At 41.0% G+C, this 27,815-nt stretch overlaps 1 protein-coding gene across 1 annotated transcript; it reads left to right on the plus strand.

Annotated features, from left to right (window-relative positions):
- Positions 1-164: 164 nt before the first annotated feature.
- vimr2 (vimentin-related 2) lies at positions 165-27,300 on the plus strand. Its single transcript, XM_015947922.3, has 10 exons — positions 165-407; positions 1,348-1,492; positions 1,570-1,719; positions 1,800-1,919; positions 7,036-7,131; positions 10,145-10,273; positions 11,480-11,611; positions 18,350-18,460; positions 18,597-18,721; positions 27,046-27,300. The coding sequence occupies exons 1-10, from the start codon at positions 298-300 to the stop codon at positions 27,086-27,088; spliced, it is 1,161 nt and encodes a 386-aa protein (XP_015803408.3). The 5' UTR covers positions 165-297; the 3' UTR covers positions 27,089-27,300.
- Positions 27,301-27,815: the final 515 nt, after the last annotated feature.

A 27,815-nucleotide genomic window follows, 5' to 3' on the forward strand; every position in this document is an offset into this window, starting at 1 on the left:
TTTTCCACTTAGCAGATTTTTGGAACTCTTAATTTATTTAAAGAAATAAAATAATGTACAGAGCCATGGTGTGTGTCTTTATCTTTACTTCCTTTGGAAAGTCTTCATAACAACGGTCTTGTGGATTTAACAGTTTACTTCTCAGGAACAAGTGAAATCCCTCCTGGCTGATGATGGTTCTATAGTTGGTCTGCTTCACCTCTCTGCTACATTCTCATTCCCCGTGATTATAAAACCTGCCACACAGCTGCTGTCGTCATTTTTCTGTTGTGTTTTATCCTGAATCTATCAGACATTATGGCAATGCTCAGGGTGTCTTCTTACCGCAAGCTGTTTGAGGATGAAAGCTGGAGTAGAGACGTGGGTTTGAGTTCACGGTGTGCAGGACGGTACCGGGCCTCTGCCAGGTCAGTGCAGGTCACACGTATTTTTCCAAGATTGGCTCAAATCTTATCTTGGAAATCAAATCTTGCATTAGATATTAGATCAAATGTGTTCGAATTAGTTTTATTAGTACTTGTGTTCTTGCTTTTGAATAGTTAAACTGGTTTTAAACAGATATTTTTACATTTGTCAGCAAGTTAATTGCATAAAACCCAATTTTAGATTTTCTCCTAGAATTAAACAGGTATCCACAGCAGAAATAATTAAGTTTTTGAACAAAATCTTAAAGGGGACATATTACGACTATTTTCTTAAGATATAAAAGCTCTATGGTTGAAATATGTTTCAGTAATTCTTTGCTTTTAATTTCTCTTGCATCAACTGATTTCAGCTGTTTTATTTTTAACATTTTCAGGACCTTTCAGAATGAGCCGTTTTAGGGCTCTGTCACTTTAAGAAAAGACGCTGGAGTTGGCCACACCCACCCATCCCCTACTCAGGTTGTTAAAAGCTAAGAAGCTCCAACATTAGGAGGGGGCTTAAAGTAGAGCCGCTGCTCCTCAAGCAGCAGCTGCTCTCTTTCACATGAGAGGTGCTTCTATTATAATTTCTTCGTTTGTGACATCACAAACGGGGACTTTTTGAAATGGCTCATTTTAGGCACATCATTTCATAAACCAGACACTGAAAGGAAACAAATGAGTTTTTTATGTTTGGAGTTTTTATAGAGGTAGTAGAGAAAAATCTAAACAACTAAACCCTCATTTTAACTTTCCAGTAATCAACAGGAAGAATAAATGAAGTGCAAACACCTGAGGGAGGATTGATTGTAAAATATTGGCACCTCTTGCTCAAATGGAAAGGTGTCAGGACCAGAAATGCACCAGAAAATTAAAAAGACCCTTTAAACATTGTTTTAACTTAAGCCCAGTTTATGATCATGTAAATCTTTTTTTTTTCCAGAGATGCAGCTGTTCACAAGCGCGACTGTATAAATGTAGACTTTGAAGCTTCCAAAGCTCTGAACAAAGAGGGTCTGAGTCGGTTTGTCCAGGAACGCTCATCCCTCGCTTCCCTCAACGACCGTCTGGTTCAACTAATTGAACTGGTGAGGAAAAACCACCAGAGCTACCAAACAAATCAGTCCTTCTGCTGTGTCATGCTCTGTTACATCTACATCTGCAGGCTCATTGTTTTGAGGAGGAGAACAAGGCTCTGGAAAGTGAGATCGCTGAACTGGACGAGGTGATGAATAATAAACAGACTTCCGGCAAGGTGTCAGCTGTCCCTGATTACAGTTTGGATGCAGTGGTGGAAAAACTACGCAGGCAGAAGGTAGAGAGCTGCTGGGTGTGCTTGTGATGGTCCATCCTCTTATCTTCAGCTTGTTTAGATCCATCTGTGTCTGTCTGCAGGATGAGATTCTTGGTGAAACAGAAGAACTAACAGAAGAGCTTGAGCGTGTTTGCCAAGAGTATGAGAAGGTTGCACATCAGAGGATCCTCATTCAGCAGGAACAGCGAGGTGTTTCCGAGGTAGCATCTGTCAGCTGTGATGTGGTTGAAATTTATCTTGCTTATGGAAGTTTAACTGATGCTCAAAAAACTGAACTGAAACTTGTGCAAAGACAGAATTAAAAATCCTATAAATATCTCCCTAATTCAAGTATAGAATACTGATTTAAGTTGCATCAAAAGTTGGTAGATTCCTACAGAAGCCTTTGATTGCAGTAATATTATTATTTGTTAGTCCACATAAGTTTCTGTTAGAATATGACAGATATTTGATTGAAACACTTCTGTAAAATGCAAAAATGTCAAATCAGTCCCATCTGAATGACACATTTAAAAGCAAATTTAATAGTTTTATTACAATTAAGTTTTATTCACAGGCTGAACTCACAATCCCCACACTTTCATAATCGTCTTTATTCACTCTGAGTGGTGAAGATACAGGAGCTCAAGTTCTAATTAAATCCTTTATCAGTGATAACTGAAGACTATTTTCGTTAGTTTGAAACCAGACTAATAACGTATCTATTCCTGTTGTTGTCTGATGTTTAACCCTTCATCATCTCTGTCTGTGCGCTCCTTGATCTACCTGTATGCTGCTCATTTAGCTTTAACATTTTATTCGTGGTTACTACAAACGTATGATCTGGCAGCTGACTGGAAACAATCAACATCACCCTCTGTGTTCACTTCCATAGAGAGCAGCACTTTAGGAGTGTTTATAATCCTTACTTATTTTTGTGGTCATGCTTCCTCTGAACCAATCTCTGCTGTACCATCTTCATACAGTCTGGTGGAGCTCCCGTCTGCAGTCATTAGCATTGTTTAACTCCATATTTGTTGTAGGAATGTAAATGATGAGCTGATGAGAGTCTGTTTTAACCTTCTGTCTGATTACATTATTTAATCCTGTAGTTGGTGCAAACGTTTCTCAGACCACAAAGTAAATGTAAGTTTCACTACACCAGAAACAATTAAATATCTAAAGTAATAGTTTTTTAAACTAATGCATCTTAATGTTTTTTTTACTACCAAGTGGAATAGCTGAATAGATCTTATCAAAATGTATTTTTGTGTCTTACAAAGAAACTCTCAACACTAACAAAACAACAACAGTCAAACAATACAATCAAAATTAGTTATTTAAAAAAATGTGACATAAATTATGTTTATCTGCAGTTTTCATATTGAACAGCACATTTTCTAATTATTTAAAGGTGCAGTATGTAAGAATACAGTATGAATTGCACAATGAGTAAATGTCAAAAGAGTTATGTTTCAGTCATTTCGGAAGGAAGGTTATACTGAAACATGTTTCACATCCATCTCGCTGTGGGGATTGTCAGTTTTTCTCTTTTAAAAACAAAGGAAGGTGGGACGTGACTACTGTTTACCATCAGTGACTGTGGGGGTGCTGTGTCTCCTGGGAGCTAATACTGCAGCGCCAACAATTTTAATTTGATGACGGCCGGTAAAACGCTCCAGAGTTGATACAGTGGTTGCAGTAACCAAATTTTACCACAGGAAGGCATTTTTACTTCTTTTCTACATAATGCACCTTTAAAACATATTCAATACCAAAATCAAATCTGTTCACCTTGTAAACTATGAGTGGTTTCTGCAATTTCAAAGGTTAAAAAACGAGCTTGAAGTCTAAAGTTTTAATGATAGATTTTTTATTGATTAGCATTTAAATATCTCAATGAATATTGAATAAAGATTACCACAAAGCAAGAAACACGAAACAAGGCTAATCCAGCCAGCCAGCCTTGATTTATGTATTTTTCTAATACTCTTTTTTTTAAACATATTTTTAAACAAGGAAAATGAACTATATCTTTTTAAATCATATAAGTCATATTCCACAAGTTAACTCCTCTAACAGAAACACATCTCTGCTTTATGTTTGTCCATATCTTATTTTTGTTAAAGAATTCAGTTCCCCTTAAGTCATATTGACTCTCTGACTTTGAACAGCTTCTGAGTACTGCGGCAAAGCAAGTTATTTTGTGCTTTATTCATTATCTGTGCCATTTTATATTCAACTAAATCATAAAATTTCAGGGTATTCAGATTAATAAACAAAATATTAGTTGGTTCTGTGTAGTTAGATTGGTTTATAATTCTTATAGCTCTTTTTTTGTAACTTGAAAATAAGAAGAGTATTTCATCAAGTTGAATAATTTTTTTGGACAAAATATTTAATTTTGCTCTTTAGGTCTGCAGGACATGCTTAGATAATAACGGACTTTGGCGAAATTGTGAGCCAATATCGATGGTAGCTTGGTTTCCACAGTGTTTACCTTTAGATGTTTCTGAGGTCTTATTACCAAGCCACAGCATATTCTTCTATCTTGATTTGAAATACAAAATAAATAAATAAATAAATAAATAAATAAATAAAATAAAAATAAAAATAAATCAACAACTATAAAGGTAATTACAACTGGTAACTGACTTATGAGACAAAATAATAATAATGTTATCAAATCATTTAGATCATCCAACAGGTGGGCTGCATAGTGACACAGTGGTTAGTGCTGTTGCCTTGCAGCAAGAAGGTCCTGGGTTTGAATCCCGGCCTGGGGTCTTTCTGCAAGGAGTTTACATGTTCTACCTGTGCAGGTGTAGGTAGGTTCTCTCCGGCTTCCTCCCACACTCCAAAAACATTACCGTTGATTGGTTTCTAAATCAGCGGTCACCAACCTTTGTGAAGCTGAGAGCTACTTCATGGGTATTGAGCCACACAAAGGGCTACCAGGCTGAGTGACCTTTGAACTAAAATAGATCTGAGTTAAACTAAACTTCCTATATAATAAAAAATGTTTAATGTTTTAAAGAAGAGTATAGTATATTTTTTAGACTTGCTATTTTTTAGATGTGCTATTTGGAGAAAAGGTCCTTTGGGCACCAGGTTGGTGACCCCTGCTCTAAACTGTCCTTAGTTGTGAGTGTGTGCACAGTTGTTTGACCTGCGTGTCTCTGTGTTGTCCTGTGATGGACTGGCAACCTGTCCAGGGTGTAGCCCGCCTGTTTGCCCAGAGATTGCTGGAGAGAGACACCATTGCCCCACATTAACCTGCGTGGGTAAGAGGGTATAGACAGTGGATGGATAGATGGATCATCCAAGAGTTTTATTGTCGTAGCCCTGTTGTGATTATGTACTCTGACCACTTAGTGGCAGTGTTGTTAAGGATTTCTCCCCCGGTTGTCACACATGCTTCTGTGTTGCGTTAACCAGGGTTGACCAGCAGGACACACGGACTCTGAAACTTGAACACCAACTTTTCCATACACCCTCCATCCCTCGTGCTGGAAATAATCCTCCTTACAGCCAGACCAGATGCGGGGAGGCTTTAATTTCTCCCTTACAGATGTAACACCGTTTTATAACACGGTGCTGTAATGTTCCTGCTGGCTCGGTCTTTTGGTTCTGAATTGGAAGCAGCTGCAGGGTGACAAGACATGGTGGGAAATTGGCAAGAAAGCAGATGAAGAGTAGAGATGTGGAGGAGAGAAGTGAACACTACACACTTCAACCCACAACAAGCTGTGGTTCTCCCAAGATCGTAAAACAAGCCCTGCTTAGATTGTTTTGAATGATACTTTTATTTATTTATTTGCACCTGCTGCATGTCATGGTTCTCAAATTCCCATCTTCCTTTTCTGTGTAGTTTCCTGTGGCTTCAATAAAACAAACAGTAAAAAACAACACGACTGAAGCGACGCGTCAATTTAGCAGGGAATTAAGGTTTCTGTGTTGATTCTGACCATTAGACAAGATTTAAAGGTGTTGAATACGTGTTAAATCAACACGTTTGCAGTGGTCTCTAGTAGGATTGAATTCCTTGCAAGTTGTACTCAGGAGAAACAAAGCTCTGGTGCACTAGTTCTGGGAACTACAGGTGAGCCACATCACAGCTGAGCTTCAGACAGCAAGTTTTGGAGTCTTATTTTCTTATATTTGAACATCTTGCCTGGGATTGGCTAACAGCAACACAACTCTACTGACTCAGTTTGCTTTGCAATGTGGAAGTTTTATCTCTACAATAAACACAAGCCTGAAGGAGTTCTGCTGTGTAGTGGAGTTGCTATTGCTAATGGTTAGCTTGTATTAGCCGAGACATTTTCTGCTGTTTCCTGGAGGTTAAAACAACGACAACAACCTTCCTCGTCATGATGTGTGAGTCCTTGAACGTTAAGTGACAGTGCGACGTAGATCTGTCAGGCTTTTTAAATCCTAGAGTTTCATCGTCTATTTTCTATCAGAAGCTAATGCAGGAGATAGGTGTAGGAGACTATTTTATGTTCTGATTGCATGAAAAACTCAGATTGATCAAATGCAATCAGAAATAAGATTTAAAAATATGTTTTTTTTTCAGTGTTCCACATCTTAAAGCAAATGAACAAGTGTGGTTCTTACATTTGGCAAAGAAAACCCCAAATACCGCTTGAATCTGCAGCTTCTCTAAAGTCTGTGAAACATTTTCAGGTCATACAGCTTTTTAGGTCCTACACTCACCAGACTGATAAATCAGGCTGATGAGCCTAAAGCAGAGTTAAAACAGGAGCCTGAAGAAAAACAATAAAGAGCCACGTGAAGAACTGACTTTATTTCACAGAAGGTCAGCTTTAATGAGGATATGTTTCATGGAGTGGAACATGAGTCGATTGTGTTTTCCTGTAGCTTTTGCAGTTTGTTCCACTTGCCTAATGGATAAATTACTTTTGAGCTGAAGCTGGTTGTAATGTTAGTTTCAGTTATTTAAACTCAGAGCAACACGATGGAGTTACTACCATCCACATATGCTCCACCAAACACTCCCATCATGTGTGCAAAATGCAGGCACCCACAGTAATTGCATCCAGCACTGATTAATCTGGCTCTTTCAGAAGAAGCATGTGAGCTGAGAACCCCTGCTGGCAAATGGATTGGCCAACAATGCTTTTTAGTCTCCTTGTTATCCCCCCCCCCCCCCCCCCCCCACCTTTCTCTGCAATGCAGCATCGATATAGGGTAAATGTGTTTGTGCTGGTGGTGCCCAAAAACAGCTGTTTGGTGTGGCTGTCTTCATTTATTGAACTCCAAGCTCTTGTTTCATTTCAGCATTCATCTCCGTTAACTCAATTGTCTCTGCAGGAAGTAAATGCTGTGACTGCAGAGTGTTTGGCACTGAGGGAACAAGTGTCCATCTACGAGGAACAGCTGACCAACATGGAGGCCAAGCACAGGATGGTGAGAGTGATGTGTAACCGCTTTCTGGTGAAGTAGGAACTGTTTATAGCTTCAAAAATTGTCTCAAAATGTGGCACTTAGGTCAGACGGGAGAGATGGAGAAATGTCCAGATCTCTGGTGGCAAACAGCTCAGTGACCTCTGTCACCTTTCTGAGGAGATCCTGCCAAAAGCAGAATGGCTGTGTCAACAGAACAAATTGGGCATTAAAAAAAGACACACTATGGCTCCTTTTTGATAGCTTTTTATCTAACCGATTAGACCAAATACCACTCATCTCAGTGCATTAAAGGTACAGTAAGACATTTAGAGTGAAATTATCACATAAATGTCTAATGCGTCAATCATGTTGGAAGGAAGGTTTTATTGAAACATTTACTTCTCAGTTAACTGGGGGTTTCTCCATCTAAAAAGACAAAAGAGGGATGTGTTCTTTGTTTACAATCTGTCCAGCTTCCTCCTGGTTCCAGAGCCAATCATACTTTAGTCCGTGGGGTTGCCAAGTCTGCGCCATCAACAGTGGCTGTGGAGTGAATGGAAACCAATAATAACTAGTGATTATTTCTTGTACCCCTGAGAAGCCACAGCATCAGTTTTTTTACTCTAATATCGGGCAAAAAGGCTAGAGGCTAATGTTGAGCTAGCAATGATAACGGTGAGTTAGAAAAAACATCGACTCTAAAAAGATCTCAACCTACTCTTTTTCAATTACTAACAAATCGATATTCCAGTGAAATGTATTCATCTAATTATCAACTTACTGTGTATGAGTCGTCTTCATCCCTCATCTAGAATCTTCTGGTGCTGATCCATAACTGGCGACAGTTGTTCAGAGCGGACCCATTTGTTTTAATACACGGGCTGCAGTACCCACATTTGACCACAGGATGTCATTCTTACTCCATGAACCTTTAAGTTTTCAGAAGTTGAATAAATTTACATAAACAGCAAACCCGTCCTTGTTCAAATGTGACAAATACTGTTAAAGGCTTAAAATATGTTTAATATTGTCCAAAAGTCAAACATTAACCATGTTTTTCTGTTCTCATCATCTAGTTATCTCCAAAATAGATAATACATTGAATAGTTTACTTTGTTTTATGGGATTTCTAAATAATTTTACTGAAAATATATTTAAACGCTTCCAAAATCTAAAGATTAATGGCTTGTCTTCCGATAATCTGGAGAACTTTTGGTGACAAACCCCTTTAAAAGGTTAGACTCTGATTTCTTGATTTTTTTATGTGGCTCAAGACTAAATCTCAGTACTTCACATACCACCCACAAATATGTGATAACACAAACAGTTTCACTGTCTTATTGGAACACTCTGCATGTAGTAACACTTTATTTGTAGTATTTTTTATTTTTTTACACAAAAATTGAAAAAATAAACATAGTTAGACTTGAGAAGACCTCTTTTACGCTAAACTCACTAGTTTTCCTTTAAACCTTTAAAAAAACGAATGAAAGAACTGATATAAAGCATAACTGTTTATCTTGAGCAACACGTTTGCTGCCGCTTTGCTTCTTTAATCATGAATTATAAATTAAATGCAAAAGGAAATAAAGTATAGAGAGCCAACGTTTCTAATAAGCCAAAACAAATTTGAGCATATAGAATTCCTTATTTTTCTACATATTAATGATTTGCAAAGTTACAAACCCTTAAATACACACCAAAGGGTGTTTTTCTCTCCCACAGAGCTGACTGCTCCTGAACCTGAGCTCATTACAGCTCGTTATGAGTCCAGTTTTTCCTCCGGTGGAGTGTATCGCTGTGAAACACATGGGCTTCTTCCTGCCTCGAAGTTCATCTGGCACACCTTGAATTAAAAAAAGCAGCTGCCTTGCTTTAAAGTTTGGGACTAATCTTTTAACCAGTCAGAGCAGAGAAGCTAAAGGACGCTAAACGATATGCAAAAGTAGTCAAATAACTAAAACCTGAAGCAAGTGAACAAACTTTGTTATTAAACTCTGAAATGTCACTTTGCGGCTGTGGATGATCATACAAATACAATAAAAACTTTGAAAGTTGTCATTTATGTACTCTGAAACCTAACAGAATGGCCTTTTTAATGAAAATCACTATTGATCCTTAAAAAAAACCCTGAAAGTCCTTTGAGGAGTCGCGGAGGGGAACAAGCTGAGTCAAATGTTAATTAAAACTGCCCATCATGGCCTTGCAAACTTGAAAGAAGAGTAAATCTATCTAATATGGCTTCAGAGTTCATTAGTTCCCCAAATCACTACTAGCTCTATAATTACAGCCATCTTTAGCAATGGAGACCATTTTAGCATGAGAAAGGTTATGAAGCATCATATAGAAGCCTTTGCTTGGTGTGTTGCACCTGGAGCATCAACGTTATTTAACAGAGATGAACTTCTACAATTTTATAGACAGATAATATTTGTGTGAGATAAGGTAAAGGGTAGAGAGAGAGAGCTGCTGATCACACACACACACACACACACACACACACACACACACACACACACACACACACACACACACACACACACACACACATGCACACATGCACCCATGCACGAGAGAGAGAGAGCGAGAGAGAGAGCGAGAGAGAGAGAGAGAGAGAGAGAGAGAGAGAGAGAGAGAGAGAGAGAGAGAGAGAGAGAGAGCCGAAGCAGGAGCAGCTCCATCACGTACTTCTCTGCAGAGCTGCCCGGCGTTTAACCCGCTCCCCCTGGAACACACTCGATAACTCACAGTGTGGGAAAAGTGGCTAAATACCAAATGAAAACAGAAATTCTCTTTGTTTTATCAGCTGCTGTTATCAGCCAGTTTTCTGCTGACTAGCTGACAGTCCTGCCATTATCCAGCTAAAACGTTGAGTCTCTGCGCTGGAAGACCCTTTCGCATTTTGCATCAATAAAATACATGGCAGAGCTCACTTTAACACAGGATTTCATCTCAGTGTGATTTTGTACACGTTTTGTGTGTTACAGATCACAATCTCTTTATGGTTGTGTACTTCTGTATGTTACGTGTGCAGGAAGTGGAAAGTCTACTTAATCCAGATGAAAGGACTCTGAGAGCAGCAGTGATTACATTTGGCAGTCCTGACATCACTCCGGCCTTGGATGTAAAGGAGTTCTACCAGCAGCTGGCTGAGAGCCTCCAGGTACAACACGAAGACACAAAACATGCCAAGAAGATGTCTAGTAATCTCAGGTCTGTTCCTGGTTTTAGATGCATTCTCACACACACACACACACACACACACACACACACACACACACACACACACACACACACACACACACACACACACACACACACACACGCACACGCACACGCACACACACACAATCCTAACAAGCCTCATGCACATCAGAGACTGAGAGCAAACATACTGACGAACTGCGTCACAGACTTTATATTCTTTGGCTGTTTTTCATCGGAGCAAATCCTTTTTATGTTTATTTCCTGTACTAACTTTTTATGCTTTTTGTGAGCGATTTTATGGCAAGTCTTTTAAAGGACATTGTTACCATTTCTGCGCTGTCACCTCCATCAGACACTCTGCTCTTCGTCCTCCCTCTGATCACCTCCTCTTCTCACCTCTACCCCAAAACGGCCTGGTCAGGTCTTGACATAAATCTCAGCTTTCACAAATCACGCTGCGATCCCCCTACTTGTTTTCTTTACCTCTTAACACAACACCATGGGAGAACTTGAGAATCACAGCCTGAGTTCTGGACCCAAACAGAACACTTTGTCCACCTATGCATGCGGGTTGCAGTCCGTTGGGGTCAGTCTCCAACTCCGGTGGGTCTGACCCCCTCTGAAGAGAGGATGTCTGCCGGTTCAGAGGTCAGGGCCGTAATCAGACTGCCGGCCGCCTTCCCAGGCTCCTTTGCAGCACTGGGATGGATGCTGGTTTGTGTGTGTTCTTTTAGAAGAATATCCGTCACATTTATACAGATTTTATGTGTCTGTCTAGATGTGTCTGTGTGTTTCCTCTCCCCCTACACATCTTAATAATTCACTCCCTCCCTCCCTTTCAGAGGCTCCCATCACCAGCTGGACAGCATCCCATCCACGCCTGGCCTCGATTACGAGACACAATTGTGTCCATGCTAAAATGATCGCTGGTGGTTTCAAACAGTGATTGCCGGCTGTCTCCCACACACCTGTGTGCCGTCATGCTGCTTGTCTCAGCTGCATCTTTTTTCCATTTAATTTCAAATTAGGGCACACGCATAGAAAAGCTTAGCCCACCCAGTTCTGTTAGCTCCTGTCCAATTAGTCGGGTTTCTATGATTATTCTATTAGAAATCTTGTTTTACGCAATTGTAACTCTTCACACGATCATTTGTTTCTCCAGTTTGAGGGCAGCACTTCCTCTTCTGCTGTAGCTCGCCGAGGGGATGGAAACAGGCTGGAAGGGGGAGGAGCTGAGGGGTCGAGGGTCAAAAACCTGCCAGAGATAAAGGATGTCAGTGAGATGAATGCACTGGTAAGTGGACTTCCCGAAATTTTCCTTAAAAGATTGAGAGTTCTGCTGCAATCCAACAACGTGGAGCCACACCAACAACAAAGGCAGTATATAAAAGGAACAGGAACGTGTTGCAGACTAAATTTACTGTGCTTTTATAAATACTTACTACTCATTCTGGTCTGTTAGTGAAATATCTCATGAACCACTTGAAGGATTTTAATTAAACTTTTAGAAAATATTCATTGGGTAAACTTCTGTAAGCTGTTAGGTTTTGGAGTCAACCTTATATAGGATGGTGTCCACAGCTCATTCACCTGAGCCAATCAATTTTACAGATATGGGCATCAAATTTACTGTGGTCATACACACTCATAGTGGTTTCCAAACACAAGGTCTTATAACACTGTATGCTGTTGTACATTTTGTTATTTTCAAGATTCGATTAAAAAAACATAATTTATCAACTAAATGATCACAGATGATCTTTAAAATATCATCTAGATGAAAAAACTGAAAAAAATTCTTCCTCTTCTTCACAATGAGGTTTTATGTTTGCAACATTTGTAAAATCACCTGTTTGTATTTGTTTCAGTTTTTTCACTGATAAACATGTCCTATTTGAAGGTATTATTCTTAAAAGTTTAAAAAGATTTAAACAGTTACTTCCTGTTGATCTTTTATTATTATTATTATTATTATTATAAATAATAATACCGCATAGGTTTTCTAAAGTACTTTTAACAATGACTCAAAGACGCTGTACAAAGGAGGAGATAAACAAATGGACAAGACAAATGAACGAAAACAGAGAACAGGTTAATGTGATTTGAGTGCTTGGCTGAACAGGTGAGTCTTTAGTACTTTTTGGAATTTTTACAACGAGTCAGCAGCACGGATGTGTTGAGGGAGAGAGTTCCATGGGGTGGTGGCAGCCAAGGGAAAAGCTCAGTTTGCGATGGTGCGGTGCTTTGATGTTGTTACCTGAGAGAGTAGATTGGAGGCAGAGGATCTGAGATGGAGGCTAGGGGGACAATGTCATAATGTCAGACAGAAAAGATGGGGCAAGGTTGTTGAGAGCTTTGTAGAGGATGAGTGTAGTGTTGGAAAGGCCATGGAATGCCAAAGGTCATGACACTGTCCACAGCCATCTTCACTTTGCCCGAGAAGTTGTGTGCATCTATTAACCAAAACAAATGCTCTGTTCATAACGATCTTTAGCCTTGGCCATCTGGGGAAACCACCATAAACTACCTCTTATATGTCCCGCAAGTCACTAGACTCACAGAAGGAGTTGGGACTTTTATACCATAAGAATCATATTCTGTTTTATAAATGATTTTTCTCACTTTACAGATTAATTACAATCACAGTAATTGGGGGGGGGGGGGGGGGGGGGGGGGGGGGCTTGGGGAGAAATTATGACACGTTTCTAAATAAAGTAAAATTTTCTAGTGCAGAGAGGAGACAACCCATAGAAGCACTGATTTGATCTCATTTCAGAGAAAAATAGAACAGGTTAGATGCATCTAATAAATAAAATCACTAACAAACTCAAGAATCTGTTTCTTTGCTTCACTGTTCTGGTGCTGAAAATATCACTAATGCGGATCAAAGGAGATACACAGATGAATACACCTCTTATTTATTATTTGGAGACTACATTTACTGCAGCTGGCAGAGGCAGAGGTTTTTTCTATTGTTACACGGAATTTACAGAATCATTTTAAATTTTAATAGGGGAAGACTGCAAGAGGGAGCGGTAAAATACAGGGGGTCCCCAGCAAAAACAAGAAACTTTACGAGTCTGATAAAACCCGTTGGTTTTCCATCAGGCAGTCACGGGGCAGCTCCAACGACCCAGTGGCTATGCTGGGTCAATGTTATCGAGCTCAGTGCAGCTCGGCCGTGAACGAGCCGAGGCGACGTCGTGCTCTGCTTAAGAAGAGGTGTTATTTTCCTGCTTCAGAAGAAGTGTCCAACGTGTTTTTACGCTTTCTCCGAGACATGTCACATCGCTAAGTTGTTAGCGCTGTGCTCTAACATGTCAATAGTGCAGCGTAGCCTGCTGGAGGTTTTAAGGGTTCAGATGAAACACCCGACCTCTCAGGCTGCTCACACATCGATCTTAAGTTGTCGCTGTTGCGCTTACGCTGTAATACAGTATTAGATGCGGTTAAAGTCAGACATGAAAAAATAAATAAATTTTACATGAATAAGTGATGCTTAGCCTGGTGGGGGGGAGGAGAACCTGGCCTAATAAGCACTGGAGGAAACCCTGTCAAGATCGTCAACACTCGCTTATCTTAATGCTATTGAAACATGTAAACCAAAAGGCATTATATCCACTGCTACCTTTCTAATTTTAAACTCAGTAACTTATGCTGAAACTTCACCTTGCCCTGCCTGCTCCTCCTTGCTGCCCGCCGGCTGTAATCACAAGCGACAACATAGTAGTTCCCGCTGCTTCTTTGGGAAACAGCGCCAACAAAAACAAAAAAACTTGGGATCTTGTAGGCGTGGCGGTGGGATTTCAGCCGTGGCGGGCCGCCACGGCTACGCCTATGTAAGGGAAACCCTGAGACTCTAAATAACATCCACGGTCATGTTTCATTAGAGTTGGTTATCGTCTCTGTTGATTTTACCGTGAATAATCATTCACCTTCAGTTCACCTTCAGTTATTCATCATAATCATAAGTTGTAGAAATATAGTATTAAGTTGATTTGTATTAACTATATTTTTGCTTCTGTGTCAAATTATCGATAAGAGTTTGTTCGCTGGCTACCCAAAGTACCTATTTCTAGAGTTGACTGTTTATCAATTGTGACCACTTACAAAATGTTACATGAGTTAGGTCTTGAGTTGAATGCGCTGTTGAACGGGAAGCCAATGAAGGTTTTTTAAAACTGGAGTTATGTGTTCCCTACTACTGGTGTGTGAGAGAAGCCTGGCAGCAGAGTTTTGAACATACTGAAGTTTCTTTAGGTGTGTAAGAGGGAGACCATATAGTAGGCTATTACAATTATCAATTCTGGAAGAAATGAAGTCATGGATAAGTTTCTGCAGCCTTAAAGGATAGAAAGAGGCAGAGATGAGCAATATTTCATTGGTGAAAGAAGGCTATTTAAGTGATATTGTGGATGTGTGGTTAGATGGAAAGGCTAGGGTCAAAGATGACACCAAGGTTTATGATTTTAGGGGATGGAGTGATCCTAATTTATTGCAGTTCAGTTTGAGGAAATTTGTAGACATTTAACACTTTATATCCTCAAGACAGTCTGTTATAGTATAAACTGTGTTGGGAGTAATGGTAGTTGTAGATGGGAAGAGTTGAATGTGGTCATCATAACAGTGAAACTGAAGTCCATAGTAACAAATGACACACCCAATGCATAACATATAGATGATAAACAGGTGAGAACAAAGAATCCCACCCTGTGGAACACCATGAGTAACTGGGGTGACCTTAGAATTGCAGTTGTTTATGGAAAATATACTGAATTCTAATAGGGAGGTGTGATGTAAGCCAGTTAAGGTCTGAACCAGTAATGCCAAGTCCATTGAGAAACTGTTACTTGTTATTTTTGATATATCATCCGTCTGAGTTTAACATGTAGGCTGAACATGAAAATAGTCTTCGACCCTTATTTCCTGCATTAGCTGGAAGAAAATAGATGAGGAAACTCTCGGATTAGAAAAGCCTGTGACATTAGCATGTCACATTGTAAACGATCTCTCACCCATATTAGGTCATGACAAGGAAGGCTGATTTTGCATCCAGGAGAAATCAGAGCACATCTCGGCTAGTAGAAGCTGACCGTTAGCATTAGCAACTCCACCACACAGCAGAACTCCTTCAGGCTTGTGTTATTTGTGGAGATAAAACATCAAAGTTGCAAAGCAAACAGAGTCAGTGGTAGAGTCACATTGCTGTTAGCCAATCAGGGCAGGATTTCCGAATATCAGGAAATGAGACTCCAAAACTTGTTATTTTTTGCTCGCCTCTTCTCTGGATAACTTTTACATCCTGAAACAGAAGCATGAAAGCTTTTTTTTCCACAGACACTCATAAAGCGTTAATTTATACTTCAGACCACTGCAAAAAACAAACAAACCAAAAAAAAACATGGGGAGAAAGTGCTGATGAAGTTTTTTTTTCTGAGTTATTTGGAATTTGGAGTCGCTCTCCCACTCTGAAATTGTACAAAACTAAAATAAAACACATGGAATGGTTATTTTTGGCATGATAATGTGCTTTAAGCTATCTTTACTTTACAGCAGTCAAAAACATGTGCTGTGCTAGTGGCCAGTGGTAGGTGCCTACTTTATGACCCACCCAGACCTTCTCATAATATCATTTAAACTTTTTTAGTGACAAGTGAGAGTTAAAATACATGAGTGGCTCTGCATCGGTCATCGACTATTAAATCAAATGAAATGGTAAAAATGGTTTCCCACAGCAGACGAAGGGAGCTGTGTGTGTGTGCTGAGTGACAGCAGAGCAGCACTGTGGGAGATCCAGCTGACCGGCATGTTTACTCTCAGGACACTTTTAGCAGGAGATGTGAAGGGCTCGACTGCAGCTCAGACAGGATTTATCACCCTCCCTGTCCTCAGTTATTAAGTACAGTCTTTCAGAGCGCCCACAGAGTCATAAATGTCGTGAAACTTCTCACACACACACTGCCTTGAGACTTCTTTTTCAAATGGAAAACAGGGAACAGACCTTCATCAGTGTCTTCTTCATCATCTTCAAACACAATAGTATAAAATAAAATAATCTGCCCAGTGAGGCATCAGTAGACGATACTGAATGACTCAGGTAAAGTAACACAATGTAAACAGAAACAACCTCCTCTCAGACGTTAACATCTATCAGTGGTCTGACCACAGCTGGCACCTGACCACATCTGTAACAAACATGGTGGTTTGGTTCTCATTACTGTGGCTGTGGCTTTACTTCCAGCGCTTTAAATAAACAGCGAGCCTTTGTAACCACAACAGAACTCCTCCGACATCATCTACTTTTCTCTAACACACGGCACTCAAGCGCCGGGTCACTCCAGCCTGACGGATGGACAGCTCGGCCCGGCGTGCTCTGTTTCTCCTCTCGTCTCTGATGGATGCTTCGGGTCTGGTTTCTCACTGAGACACAACATGGCCAAACAAACAGATTGTAGTGAAATCAGCCCCGACTCAAGAGTGTATATAATAGAACACACTGTGATGGCGTTGGACAGCGCTACTCACGTATACACACACGACTGGACTCCACTTATCATGCCAGGCAGAAGGCAGGAGAGAGGTAATTCTTGGCTCGGCCAGTCTGGAAAATCATCACGAGCCTTTGAGTAGTAACCGAGTTGTCTTTGCTCACATGATCTCACTGAAATACGAGCGCAGCCCGCTGGATTCCCATCTGGCTGTGACAGCTAATTGTTGAACTTTAGTGATTGGTGTAATTACTCATGACAGGACACCAAAGGGGCAGACACCAAGGGGAGGGATGCTCCTAATTCTAACCTGGTCCAACTGGGTTCACCTTCAGTTCCCTCTCAATGTTCTCCAATTTCCAGGACTAAAAAATTGATCAAATTGCTTTGTGGATCATTAAACTGGTGGCTAGGTGAAAGTGAAAAACTCCCTCTTTCATTGTTTTGGTGTCACGGCCTGAAATGCTGCTCTCGTTGTCCCCGTTTACGGTGGTAGCAGGCAGCTGAAAGCATTAATGTCTCTAAAACCACGCTGACCGCTGCAACTCATCCAATTATTGTGGAAACATTTCACCCTAAAACCACAAATGTGAAACTTGGGGTTAGGCTGGATAAATTGTCAAGGGCATCGCTAAAGTCGGTGTAAGTCATCATCTGGAAACAATGAGCGTCTGTACAAATTTTGATGGCAATCCATTATTTAGATTTTTCCATCTGGATCACATTGGAGGGCTATTGTACTGACAGGGCTGCTAAGATTGGGTAAAAATGCTCTAATAAGGCCAAATCAGAGCTAAAACACAAGTTAATATGGCATTTGTGGTCACTGAGTGGTCAGAACATGACTCGGCTAACTAATACCGTTACTCTTTTTCTACTGGATGTGTAAAATGAAAATCCCAGCATTATGAGCATTAGATGTTGGTATTGAAACTAGTTTCTTGCTGGGCTCTTGACTCTTGGAGACAAATTCTAAACAACATTCATGAGCGAGTTCCTGAAATGCCATGAACCACTTGCAAAGATCCTCAAATTCTTGGCGTAAGTAGCAGGTCTTCATTGACCCGCAGTTGGAATTAGTCCAAACATTCACCAGAAAGCTGTGGCAGAAATCTGGGACAGAAAGGTGAGACAACCTTAGGAGGATTTGATGCCTTTTGAAGCTAAATTGTGACTGATTGGAGAAAAGAAAACAGAAAATTGGATATTCTGGCCTCATGACAGGTGCAACAGAACTGGAACTGAACTGGGGGGCAATTGCAAACAAATTGGGATGTAATTAAGACACTTTTGTGACTCAAATTATTTTTGACATTTGCAATCACTTTGTATAGATATCCGAACAGTTTGTGCCAAAGTGCCATGAGCACCAAATGCACTGCTTTTTCAAACAGAACATGAGCACAGACGAGTAACCAGCAGTTTGAGCCTAGTAAACTAGCATAGTACATAAATACGATTAAGTTCTGAAACGCTGATGCATGCTTTCCATGTATATTTCAAAATTATTGGCTACCTAATGTCGCTTTTGACTTGTTTTGCAGATTTCAGAACTTATAGAAGAGCTCACAGATCTGGAGAAGCGTAATGAGGAGCTGGAGGAAGAAGCTGAGATCAAAACGACTGCATACATGGATGAAGTTGCTGAATTAGAGGTACGGGAGGAGTGATTTAATGTAATCAGCTTGTAATGGACCACTGGTCTGAGCAAATCTTAGTCATTTAATCCCCTCTGTACACCCCACCCTGTGTGTGTGTGTGTGTGTGTGTGTGTGTACATGTTATTTTCAGTGTTCTATGGAAGAATTAAGGCAGCAGGAGGCTGATCTCAAATCACAGATGAAGGAGCAATGTGAAGAGTACAAGGAGCTGCTGAAAGAGAAGATGGCGAGACACATGGAGATCGCTGCCTACAGGTCATGAATCTAAAAGAATGTTCTAGCTTTTGCAGATTGAGGACTGACATTTTAAATTCTCAGATCCTAAAAGTAGCAAAAAAACACGCTGAATGACATCAATAACCACGAGAGGATCTGAATGAGGCCCTCTTTATGTTCTTTGGAATAATAATGACACTTTTGAGCTCTCACATGCCGCGACATGACCGGCAGGGTTTACAGCAAAGACTTCATGAAAGTCTGGTTCAGTTGTTAGTATGACTGTCAGTCTAGAGGACGCCACTATTTCCAACAAAAACACAGCACCGGCTGATTTCACTGATAATTTTGTCATCCCTTGTTAAACGTGCTCATTAATTCAGCTGCTTTACCATCTGATTGCAATCATAGTGCGCAGACTCTATTGTGAATAAGGTGTGTGTCTGGGGGGTGTCAAATGGAAATAACCGTCCCTCATAATATTTTTTAAAAATTGTCAAGAGGATCTGGCTCCATGGTTTTTAATTAACTGGGCAAACCTGCGGTGGCCCTGAGTTGTTTTCATTAGATCATCATCTCGATCAACAGTTTACATTTTTCTTACATTAACAAATAATGGTTAATAAAAGAATAGAGAATGACCGTTTAGATTTCAGGATTACTTCATAGTCCAGATTCGTGTAGTTTACGTCATCGTGACTTTCACAGCTCCTTTTCTAAAAGGTTGCTGCAGACATCCCGTGTCTGCGGGGGTCACAGGAAACAGCTCCTGGATGTGATGCACTTTCCTGCAAGGTTTCTTGTCATTTTTCAGTTCATGAGATTGCTCAAACATCTGCCACCCTGATATGTGAAGTGACGCACTTCTGCCATCCCATCTCGATGCTGCAGACTTCCTGTTACCGCCTCAGCTTGCCTATCCCACCATGTCTGACCCAGAAGGGGGCCCCGCTGCTAGTCTGAGCTCAGACACTCAAAATACCTCGTAAGAATGAGGACCTTTTACTGTCAGAGCTGTGAGGTGGACTGCTGCCAGCTACTCTTCAAGCCAGACTGTTAATGTCAGCCCACCCACTTCCACCCTCCTTTACACACATTTACTAATTCGCCACAGTTTTAGTTCCCTCTCATTATCAAACTCAGACTGTCACAAACACATTTCAGCGCAGGAGAGACACACAAGCCATGCCAAGTAGGGATGAGTACCGAATTCGGTACTTTTTAAGGTACCGACCGAATTCCATAGTACCGACCGAACACCGATTCACGTCATTTCAAACGGTGCCTCGTTTCGGTACTGCCAAGACAGTTGCGCATGCGCAAGAGCGTTATGTTGCCGGTCCCTGCGAGCCCGTTGTAAACAGAGCAAGCATGGTAGAAAGAACGCACGCTAAAGCTTGGGTCCACTTCACTAAATGTGATGGGTAACTGGGTGATGAAACTAGCGACAGACAACGATCTAAGTGAGACATCCTCATCTTAATCTGCTCCAGTAGGTAAATAAAATGTTTAAGATAACGTTACCTTGATTTGTTAGCTTCCGTTTCGCTAATGGTGCGTTCGCTTTCTCCTCGGAACTCCGAATTTCCGACTAGAAGAACATGAACGCGCTCTAAAGTTTGGCTTTACTTTACTAAATGCGACGGGTGAATGGATGAAGGTAAAACCAGCGACAACGATCTAAGTTTGAGGCATCATCGTTTTAATCTGCTCCAGCAGCTAAATAAACTGTTAAAGATAACGTTAGCTTGATATGTTAGCTTCCATTGCCACCGTTGTTTCCAGCTAATGGTGCGTTCGCTTTCTCCTCGGAAATTCTAACTTCCCAGTAGGAAAAATCAAAAGAAAAAGGACGGCAAAAGGAATGAAGATACACAGTAAATTTAGTTCACAGTAAAGATGTTTGCTTCAGTTTAATTATCAGCTTATAAAACTACAAGGACGATGTTAAAATACAAACTTGTATGTTATTTATCGTGATATTTATCAAATATGGTTATATATATATATATTGAGAAAAATATATATTTAATTATAAAAGAGAATTAAAATAATAAACACTCGAAAGTATCGAAAATTGGTACCGTTAAGTACCGGTATCGACTCGTAGGTACCGGGAATTAGTACCGGATCGATTCAAATGTCAAAGGTACCCATCCCTAATGCCAAGTGTTCTCCTTTTGTGTATTTACTGGATGTTTTTTCATCCGTGATTAGGACCATGAATAAGAAATGAAAACGGCAGTTGTTTATTCTCCGCATACAGAAGCAAACTGTCTACATTACAGACTTTATTGACCCCGGACCGCCATTACTGGATAGCGTATTGCCTCTGAAGGGATCTCAAAGCAGCTTGGGCAGATGTCTGCTGCTTTTGCTTACTGCAAGTGTGAGCTATATCACAGGGTAGCTTGTTTCTCTTCTTTGACTTAACGGTTTAAGAGGGAAAAAAAATCATCTGCTTCATACAGTGTGCTAGAGGCAGGAAAACTCAACCTCAAAGGAACACCAACAAATGAAGAAGTCCTACTGCACTATAAAAGTACAATGTTATTGTTTATCTTACAAGAGCTAAGCTAAAACTAAAACATCTCTTTAGACAACAGCTTACAGATTCACCTGTTAAAAGCAAAAAGTTAAAGCAATGATGTTAAACGTATCAGTGTCTCAGGTTGTCAGAGGATGTTGGTCTTTTCTATGCTGCTTCAGGTTTATTGAAGTTTACAGAGATTTGTTTTTTACAGTTCTAAAGTCCCACCTCAACGTTTATATTAGGTTGAGATATGGCTGCAAATCTCTGTTTCAGTTGTTCTGTTGAAGACATGTTGCTGTTGTTTGGATCATAGTCCCACATTTAAGAGTCAGTTTGCACCAATGATTGCAAGGTGCCCCGGTACTGTGGTTTCTAAATGCCCAAATCATAAGTCCTCCACCTCTATGCTTGACAGGTGGTTTCAGGTGTCTGTGTCTATATTATTTTTGTTTTTTTGCCAAAACTCTCCACTTTGGTCTCATCCTTTCCAGGGACTTTACTACTGAAGTTTTGTGGTTTGTTCAAATGCTGTCAATTTTAATGTATACAGCAACCTTCATTTAGGCGATTAAATGCCCAGTTTATCTAATCTGAGGCACTACTTGCCAATTCTGATCAAACAAATAACAAGGAAATTCAATTCAATTCAATTCAATTCAAGAATACTTTATTAATCCCAGAGGAAAATTGATTGCTGTAGTAGCTCATAATAATAATAATAATAATAATAATAATAATAATAATAATAATAATAATAATAATAATCAAGTCATCAAAGTTGTATATTACAATGGCTGTTGGCAGGAAGGATCTCCAGTAGCGGTCAGTGTTGCAGCGAAACTGAAGAAGCCTCTGACTGAAGACACTCTTCCGTTGTCGGACAGTCTTGTGAAGAGAATGCTCAGGGTTGTCCATCATTTTCTTGATTCTCTGGAGAATCCTTCTTTGCATTATCTCCTCCAGTGGTTCCACAGTCGTCCCCAGAACAGAACCAACCTTTTTTATTAGGCTGTTGAGCCTTTTCAGGTCCCTGCTTCTGATGCTACTACCCCAACAGACGATACCTAAAGAGATTACACTCTCAACAACAGACTTGTAGAAGATCTGCAGCATCTTGCTACAGACACTGAAGGACCTAAGCGTCCTCAAGAAGTGCAGTCTGCTGTGCCCCTTCTTGTAAACGGCTTCGCTGTTCTTTCTCCAGTCTAGTCTGTTGTCCAGGTGAACACCAAGGTATTTGTATTCCTCAACCACCTCCACTTCTTCTCCCATGATGGAAACAGTGTTTGACTCCACCCTGTTTCTTCTGAAGTCTAAAATCATCTCCTTTGTTTTGTTCACGTTCAAGGTCAGATGATTGTTTCCACACCATGCCACAAAGCGCTCCACCAGCTCTCTGTACTCAGCTTCCTGTCCATCTCTGATACACCCAAAAACTGCAGAGTCATCTGAGTTTTTCTGTAGATGACTGGTGTCTGATTTGTACTGGAAGTCTGAGGTGTACAGGGTGAAAAGGAATGGTGATAGTACAGTCCCCTGTGGTGCTCCAATGTTACTGATTGCCTGGTTTGATGTGCAGTTCTTCAGCCTCACAAACTGTGGTCCCTTTGTCAGGTAGTCTTTAATCCAGGTGATAATTGAGGCCCCCACCTGTGTCTTCTGGGGGTTTCTGGCAAAGTACATCAGGCTGGATTGTGTTAAATAAACTGGAGAAATCAAAGAACATGACCCTCACAGTGCTGCCTGCTTTGTCCAGATGACAGTGGATTGGTTGAAGCAGCTGGATGGTGGCATCTTCAACTCCAACTCCATGGCGATAAGTAAACTGCAGCGAGTCCTGATATGTCCTAGTTTGCTTGTTCAGGTGGACCAACAGGAGTCTCTCCAGGACCTTCATGATGTGGGATGTCAGGGCAACCGGTCTGTAGTTTTATTTGGAACTGGAACAAGGCAGGATGTCTTCCACAGGACTGGAACCTTCTCCTGGGCCAGGCTGAGGTTGAAGAGAAGCAGCAGAATCCCACAGAGCTGCTCTGCACAGGCCTTCAGTACCCTGGGGCTGACACCATCTGGACCTGCAGCCTTGTTCCTGTTCAGTCTCTCCAGCTGCCTCTTAACCTGACTTCTATAGACAGATAGGTGGGAGGGGGAGGTAAATGGGACAGCAGCATCTCCTGACTTGGTTGAAAACAGATTAATAGAACCAGAAGAGTCCATGTCACCATTAGAGGACGAAAGAGCTGGCGTGTGAGAGGAAAATGTAGGATCAGTGGAGGATGGGATGTCTGATTGGCTGGGGATAGGCGAGGAGGATGCTGGGTTTGTTCCTGAACTGAACCTGTTGAAGAACTTGTTCAGTTCATTGGCTGTGTCCAGGCTGCCATCTGTGCAATCTTTCCTCTGCCTGAAGCCTGTGATCTTCTTCATTCCTGACCAGACATCTCTGATATTGTTCCTCTGTAGTTTGTTCTCCAGCTTCTTCCTGTATGCCTCCTTGCTGTCTCTGATCTTGATCTTCAGTTGCTTCTGTATACTCCTCAATAATTCCCTGTCTCCCTCCTTGAAGGCTCTTTTTTTCCTCATTTAGCAGATTCTTCAGTTCACTGGTGATCCAGGGTTTGTTATTAGCGAAGCATCTCTGTTCTGGTGGATATGATATTGTCCACACAGAAGTTTATATAGTCAGTGACACATCAAGTCATGGCATCGATGTCTTCTTCATATCGTTGGCAGAGAGTCATCCAATCTGTGGTCTCAAAACAACTCTGCAGGGCTTCTTCAGCATCCTGTGACCATTTTCTCACAGTTCTTCTTGTCACAGGTTGCCTCTGAACAAGTGGTTTGTATTCTGAGCAGAGAAAAACAAGATTGTGAGCTGATTGTCCCAGAGAAGGTCTTGTTTTGGACATGTATGCATTCTTTACATTTGCATAACACAAATCCAATGTCTTGTTTTCTCTGGTGGAGCAGCTGACAAACTGTTGAAATGTTGGAAGTGTAGCAGAGAGCGAGGCATGATTAAAATCACCAGATGTAGCCACAAATGTATTGGGGTGCTGGGTTTGTAGCTTAGCGACAACGGAACTGATGGCATCACATGCATTTTCAGCAATGGCTGAAGGTGGAATATAAATGGTTGCCAAGACAACACTGGTGAACTCTCTTGGCAAATAATATGGGCGACAACTTACTGCCAAGAGTTCAACATCTGGGCTGCAGAGACGACATTTCACTGAAACATGACCTGGATGGCACCATCTGTGGTTGACGAGCACTGCCACTCCACCTCCTTTTCTTTTCCTGCTCCTCTTCAGATATCTGTCTGCTCGTACAGTCAGGAATCCTGGCAGGAATCGGGGATATGGTCATGCAGCCACATCTCAGTGAAACACATAACACTGCACTGCCGAAACTCTGGCGGAGTCCTTGAAAGGGCTTGGAGTTCCTCCATCTTGTTGGCCAGTATTCTCACATTGCCCATTATGATCGATGGAAGAGATGGTTTGAATTTCCTCTTTCTCTGTCTCTGTTTTGCTCCCGCTCTGCTCCCACGCTTCTTGCGTTTTAGCTCATTTGGGATTTGTGGCTTCAGTTGAGGTATTATTTCAGCCTTTCCAATGTTAATCATTTGCTCCCGATTGTAAACCAGCTTGTTGCCATGGTTACACATCATGACAAATGCTCAAAAGTGAAAAATAGCAGTAAAAGTCCTCCAAGCTTGACAACACCAGAAACACAAACGTACAATGTCCAAAAACATACAGTTTTTCTTGAGAAACTAGAAGAAAAATTGTCCAAGAAAAGACAAAACTTGCCTATAGTCAACAGAGGTACTCCAACATGCACCCACCCAGAGCAGCGCAGTTCCGGAATGAATGGCATTCCGGGACTGCGCTGGCATTCCGAAATGGCAACATCTTTAATTCTGTCGTTTTCTTTTATATTCCAGCAATTTTCATTAGAAGTTGTTCTGTCTCATTTTTTCCCCAAATTTTTATAGTTGAACCTTCTATTTAACTTCTATTTAGTTTAAGCTTGCTATTGCAGCTTTAATATTCACGGACTCAACCATCTTGACTCTGGACGAGAAATGCTGCTGTTGTTTTAGTGTCCAGGAAAGAGTAGAGAATGTCTTGGCTGGTGAAAGCCAACCGTTAGCATTAGCAACGCCACCACACACCAGTGTTTTCCTTACATAGGCGTTGCCGTGTCGGCCCGCCATAGCTGAAATCCCAGCGCCACGCCTACAAGATCCCGAGTGTTATTTTTTTTGCGCTGTTTCCCGAAGAAGCAGCAGGAACCATTCTGTTGTTGCTTGTGATCACAGCCGGCAGGCAGCAAGGAGAAGGAGGCAGGGCAAGGTAAAGTTGCAGCATACGTTACTGAGTTAAAATTAGAAAGGTAGCAGCGGATATAATGCGTTTGGTTTACATGTTTCAATAGCGCTAGCATTAAGATAGATGAGTGTTGACGATCTTGGCAGGGTTTCTCCCAGTGGTCATTAGCCTGGCGGCCCGCCAGGTTTTCCTCCTCCCGCCAGGCTAAGTATCACTTATTTATGTAAAATTTGATTGTTTTGCATGTCTGACTTTCACCGCATCTGTATTACGGTGTGAGCACAACAGCGACAACATAAGATCGATGTGTGAGCAGCGTGAGAGGTCGGGTGTTTTCAATCTGAACCCTTAAAACCTCCAGCAGGCTACGCAGCATAGCCTACGCTGCACTATTGTGTGCGTGGCGCTAACAACTTAGCAACGTGACATGTCCCGGAGAAAGAGTAAAAACACGTTGGACACTTCTCCTGAAGCGGAAAAATAAAACTTCTTCTTAAGCAGAGCACAACTTCGCCTCGTTCACCCTATGCCGAGCCGGACTGAGCTCAATAACTTTGACCCATTGCTAGTTTGCATAGCCACTGGGCCGTTGAAGCTGCCCCGTGACTGCCTGATGGAAAATCAGCAGGTTTCATCAGACTCGTAAAGCTTCTTGTTTTTGCTGGGGACCCCCTCCCCAGCTCCCTCATGCAGTCTTCCCCTATTAAAATTTAAAATTATGCTGTAAATTCTGTGTATCAATAGAAAAAATCTCTGCCTCTGCCACCTGCAGTAAATGTAGCGAAGACCAACTTGTCTTCATCTGACCTGTTCTATTTTTCCCTGAAATGAGATCAAATCAGTGTTTCTATTGGTTGTCTCTTCTCTGCGCTAGAAAAATGTATTTTATTATAATGTTCACTGTAATGCATCTTGATGTTCTAAACAAATAAATTAAATCAATAATGCCAAATATGTATATTTGTGTTTTAGTCATTTTTACACTGGCTTAAAAATACTTCATTAAGTCTACTAAGCAGGGGTGTAGAAGTTTTTTAATAGGGCCAGCCCAGTAATGATCTTGGACCAAAATAAATGTCTTTAATACTAGTTATTTAAATGCAGTTATTGAAATGCAGCAGTTGCTGGACTGGTGCAGTTCAAAGTGGAGTGTGTCTAATAAAACAATATTAACATAAAAGTGAGACGTGCCATAATTTAATTATTCGAGGTAAACTCATTACATGCACAGCCAGATATCTCAACCTTTAATTATTTTTGTGTTGATCATGTCTTACAGTGTATGAAAACCCCACTTTCAAAATCTCAGACAATTAGAGTATTTTGAAAAGGTTAAATATTCTAGACTCACCTGCAAATGATTCCTGAGCCTTTAGATGGTCTCTCAGTCTAAGATGAATTAATGAAAATTTTGACTTTTGCACCATTTTCAAATTTTTCTAGTTTCACCTGTATTTGTAATGTCTACTTTTTGATGTGTTTGTGTGGTTCAGGAGTCTGGTGGAGGAAGAAGAGGACAGGCTGTGCTGCCTGTGATTAAAGACTTTGATTGACTGGATGGAGTTTGGCTGGATGCTTCCCTGACACCCGGATTAGAACATAGGCAATAAAGAAACACGAAAAACAGATCCCAAAGCAGCACTTTGATGAAGTTTAAGGTACCAATGCAGCAGTTTGAGTAAATGTTTGCTTATCATGATAGATTAATGCTGTCTAGAGGCCTAAGCCGGACCATTGATAACAGGTCACATGGTGGATGACCTGGAGACTCCCAAGAAGGATGGACCTGTCGAAAACTTATACGGGGGTGTATATCTATTCAGCGTCTGGCAGAGATATTTCTCTAACTGGGTTTTATCTTCACCAGCTTGCTGATTCATTATTGTTTCGTCCCCTCTTTGTCGAACGACGTTCACACAAACACAAATACACAACGACACTGCTCCATGGAGTCACTCCTGCTCAGATATCACCTCGTTCGTCACTCAAATGTTGTCTGATCAGCAGCTCTTAACCTGTGACCCTATAGCTGTTATCAAACGTACTGACAGGCCTCTCCTCACTAACTAAAAGCATCTCACCTCCTTTTGTTTTTACAGCTACATGCTTTGAGTGTGCAGTACTGTGTTTGCCTTTCAAATCGTTCATGAAGTTTTTTTTCCGCAACCCGCTCAAAATGAGCACCTGTCTTTCCACAACAAAAGTCTGAGTGATTCATTATTTCCTTTTGGAAACGCAGCAACCCATTTTGCTTCATTTCAAG

The sequence above is a fragment of the Nothobranchius furzeri genome, chromosome 1 (assembly GCF_043380555.1).
Source record: "Nothobranchius furzeri strain GRZ-AD chromosome 1, NfurGRZ-RIMD1, whole genome shotgun sequence".
In the NCBI taxonomy this organism is placed as follows: Eukaryota; Metazoa; Chordata; class Actinopteri; order Cyprinodontiformes; family Nothobranchiidae; genus Nothobranchius; species Nothobranchius furzeri.

What these genes read in the sequence shown, in the direction of transcription:
- vimr2 (XM_015947922.3), top strand. Translation starts at nt 298, where the DNA reads ATGGCAATGCTCAGGGTGTCTTCTTACCGCAAGCTGTTTGAGGATGAA. An exon ending in TGGTTCAACTAATTGAACTG is followed by an intron (nt 1,493 to 1,569) that starts GTGAGGAAAAAC and finishes CTACATCTGCAG; the next exon opens with GCTCATTGTTTTGAGGAGGA. An exon ending in ATGGAGATCGCTGCCTACAG is followed by an intron (nt 18,722 to 27,045) that starts GTCATGAATCTA and finishes TGTGTGGTTCAG; the next exon opens with GAGTCTGGTGGAGGAAGAAG.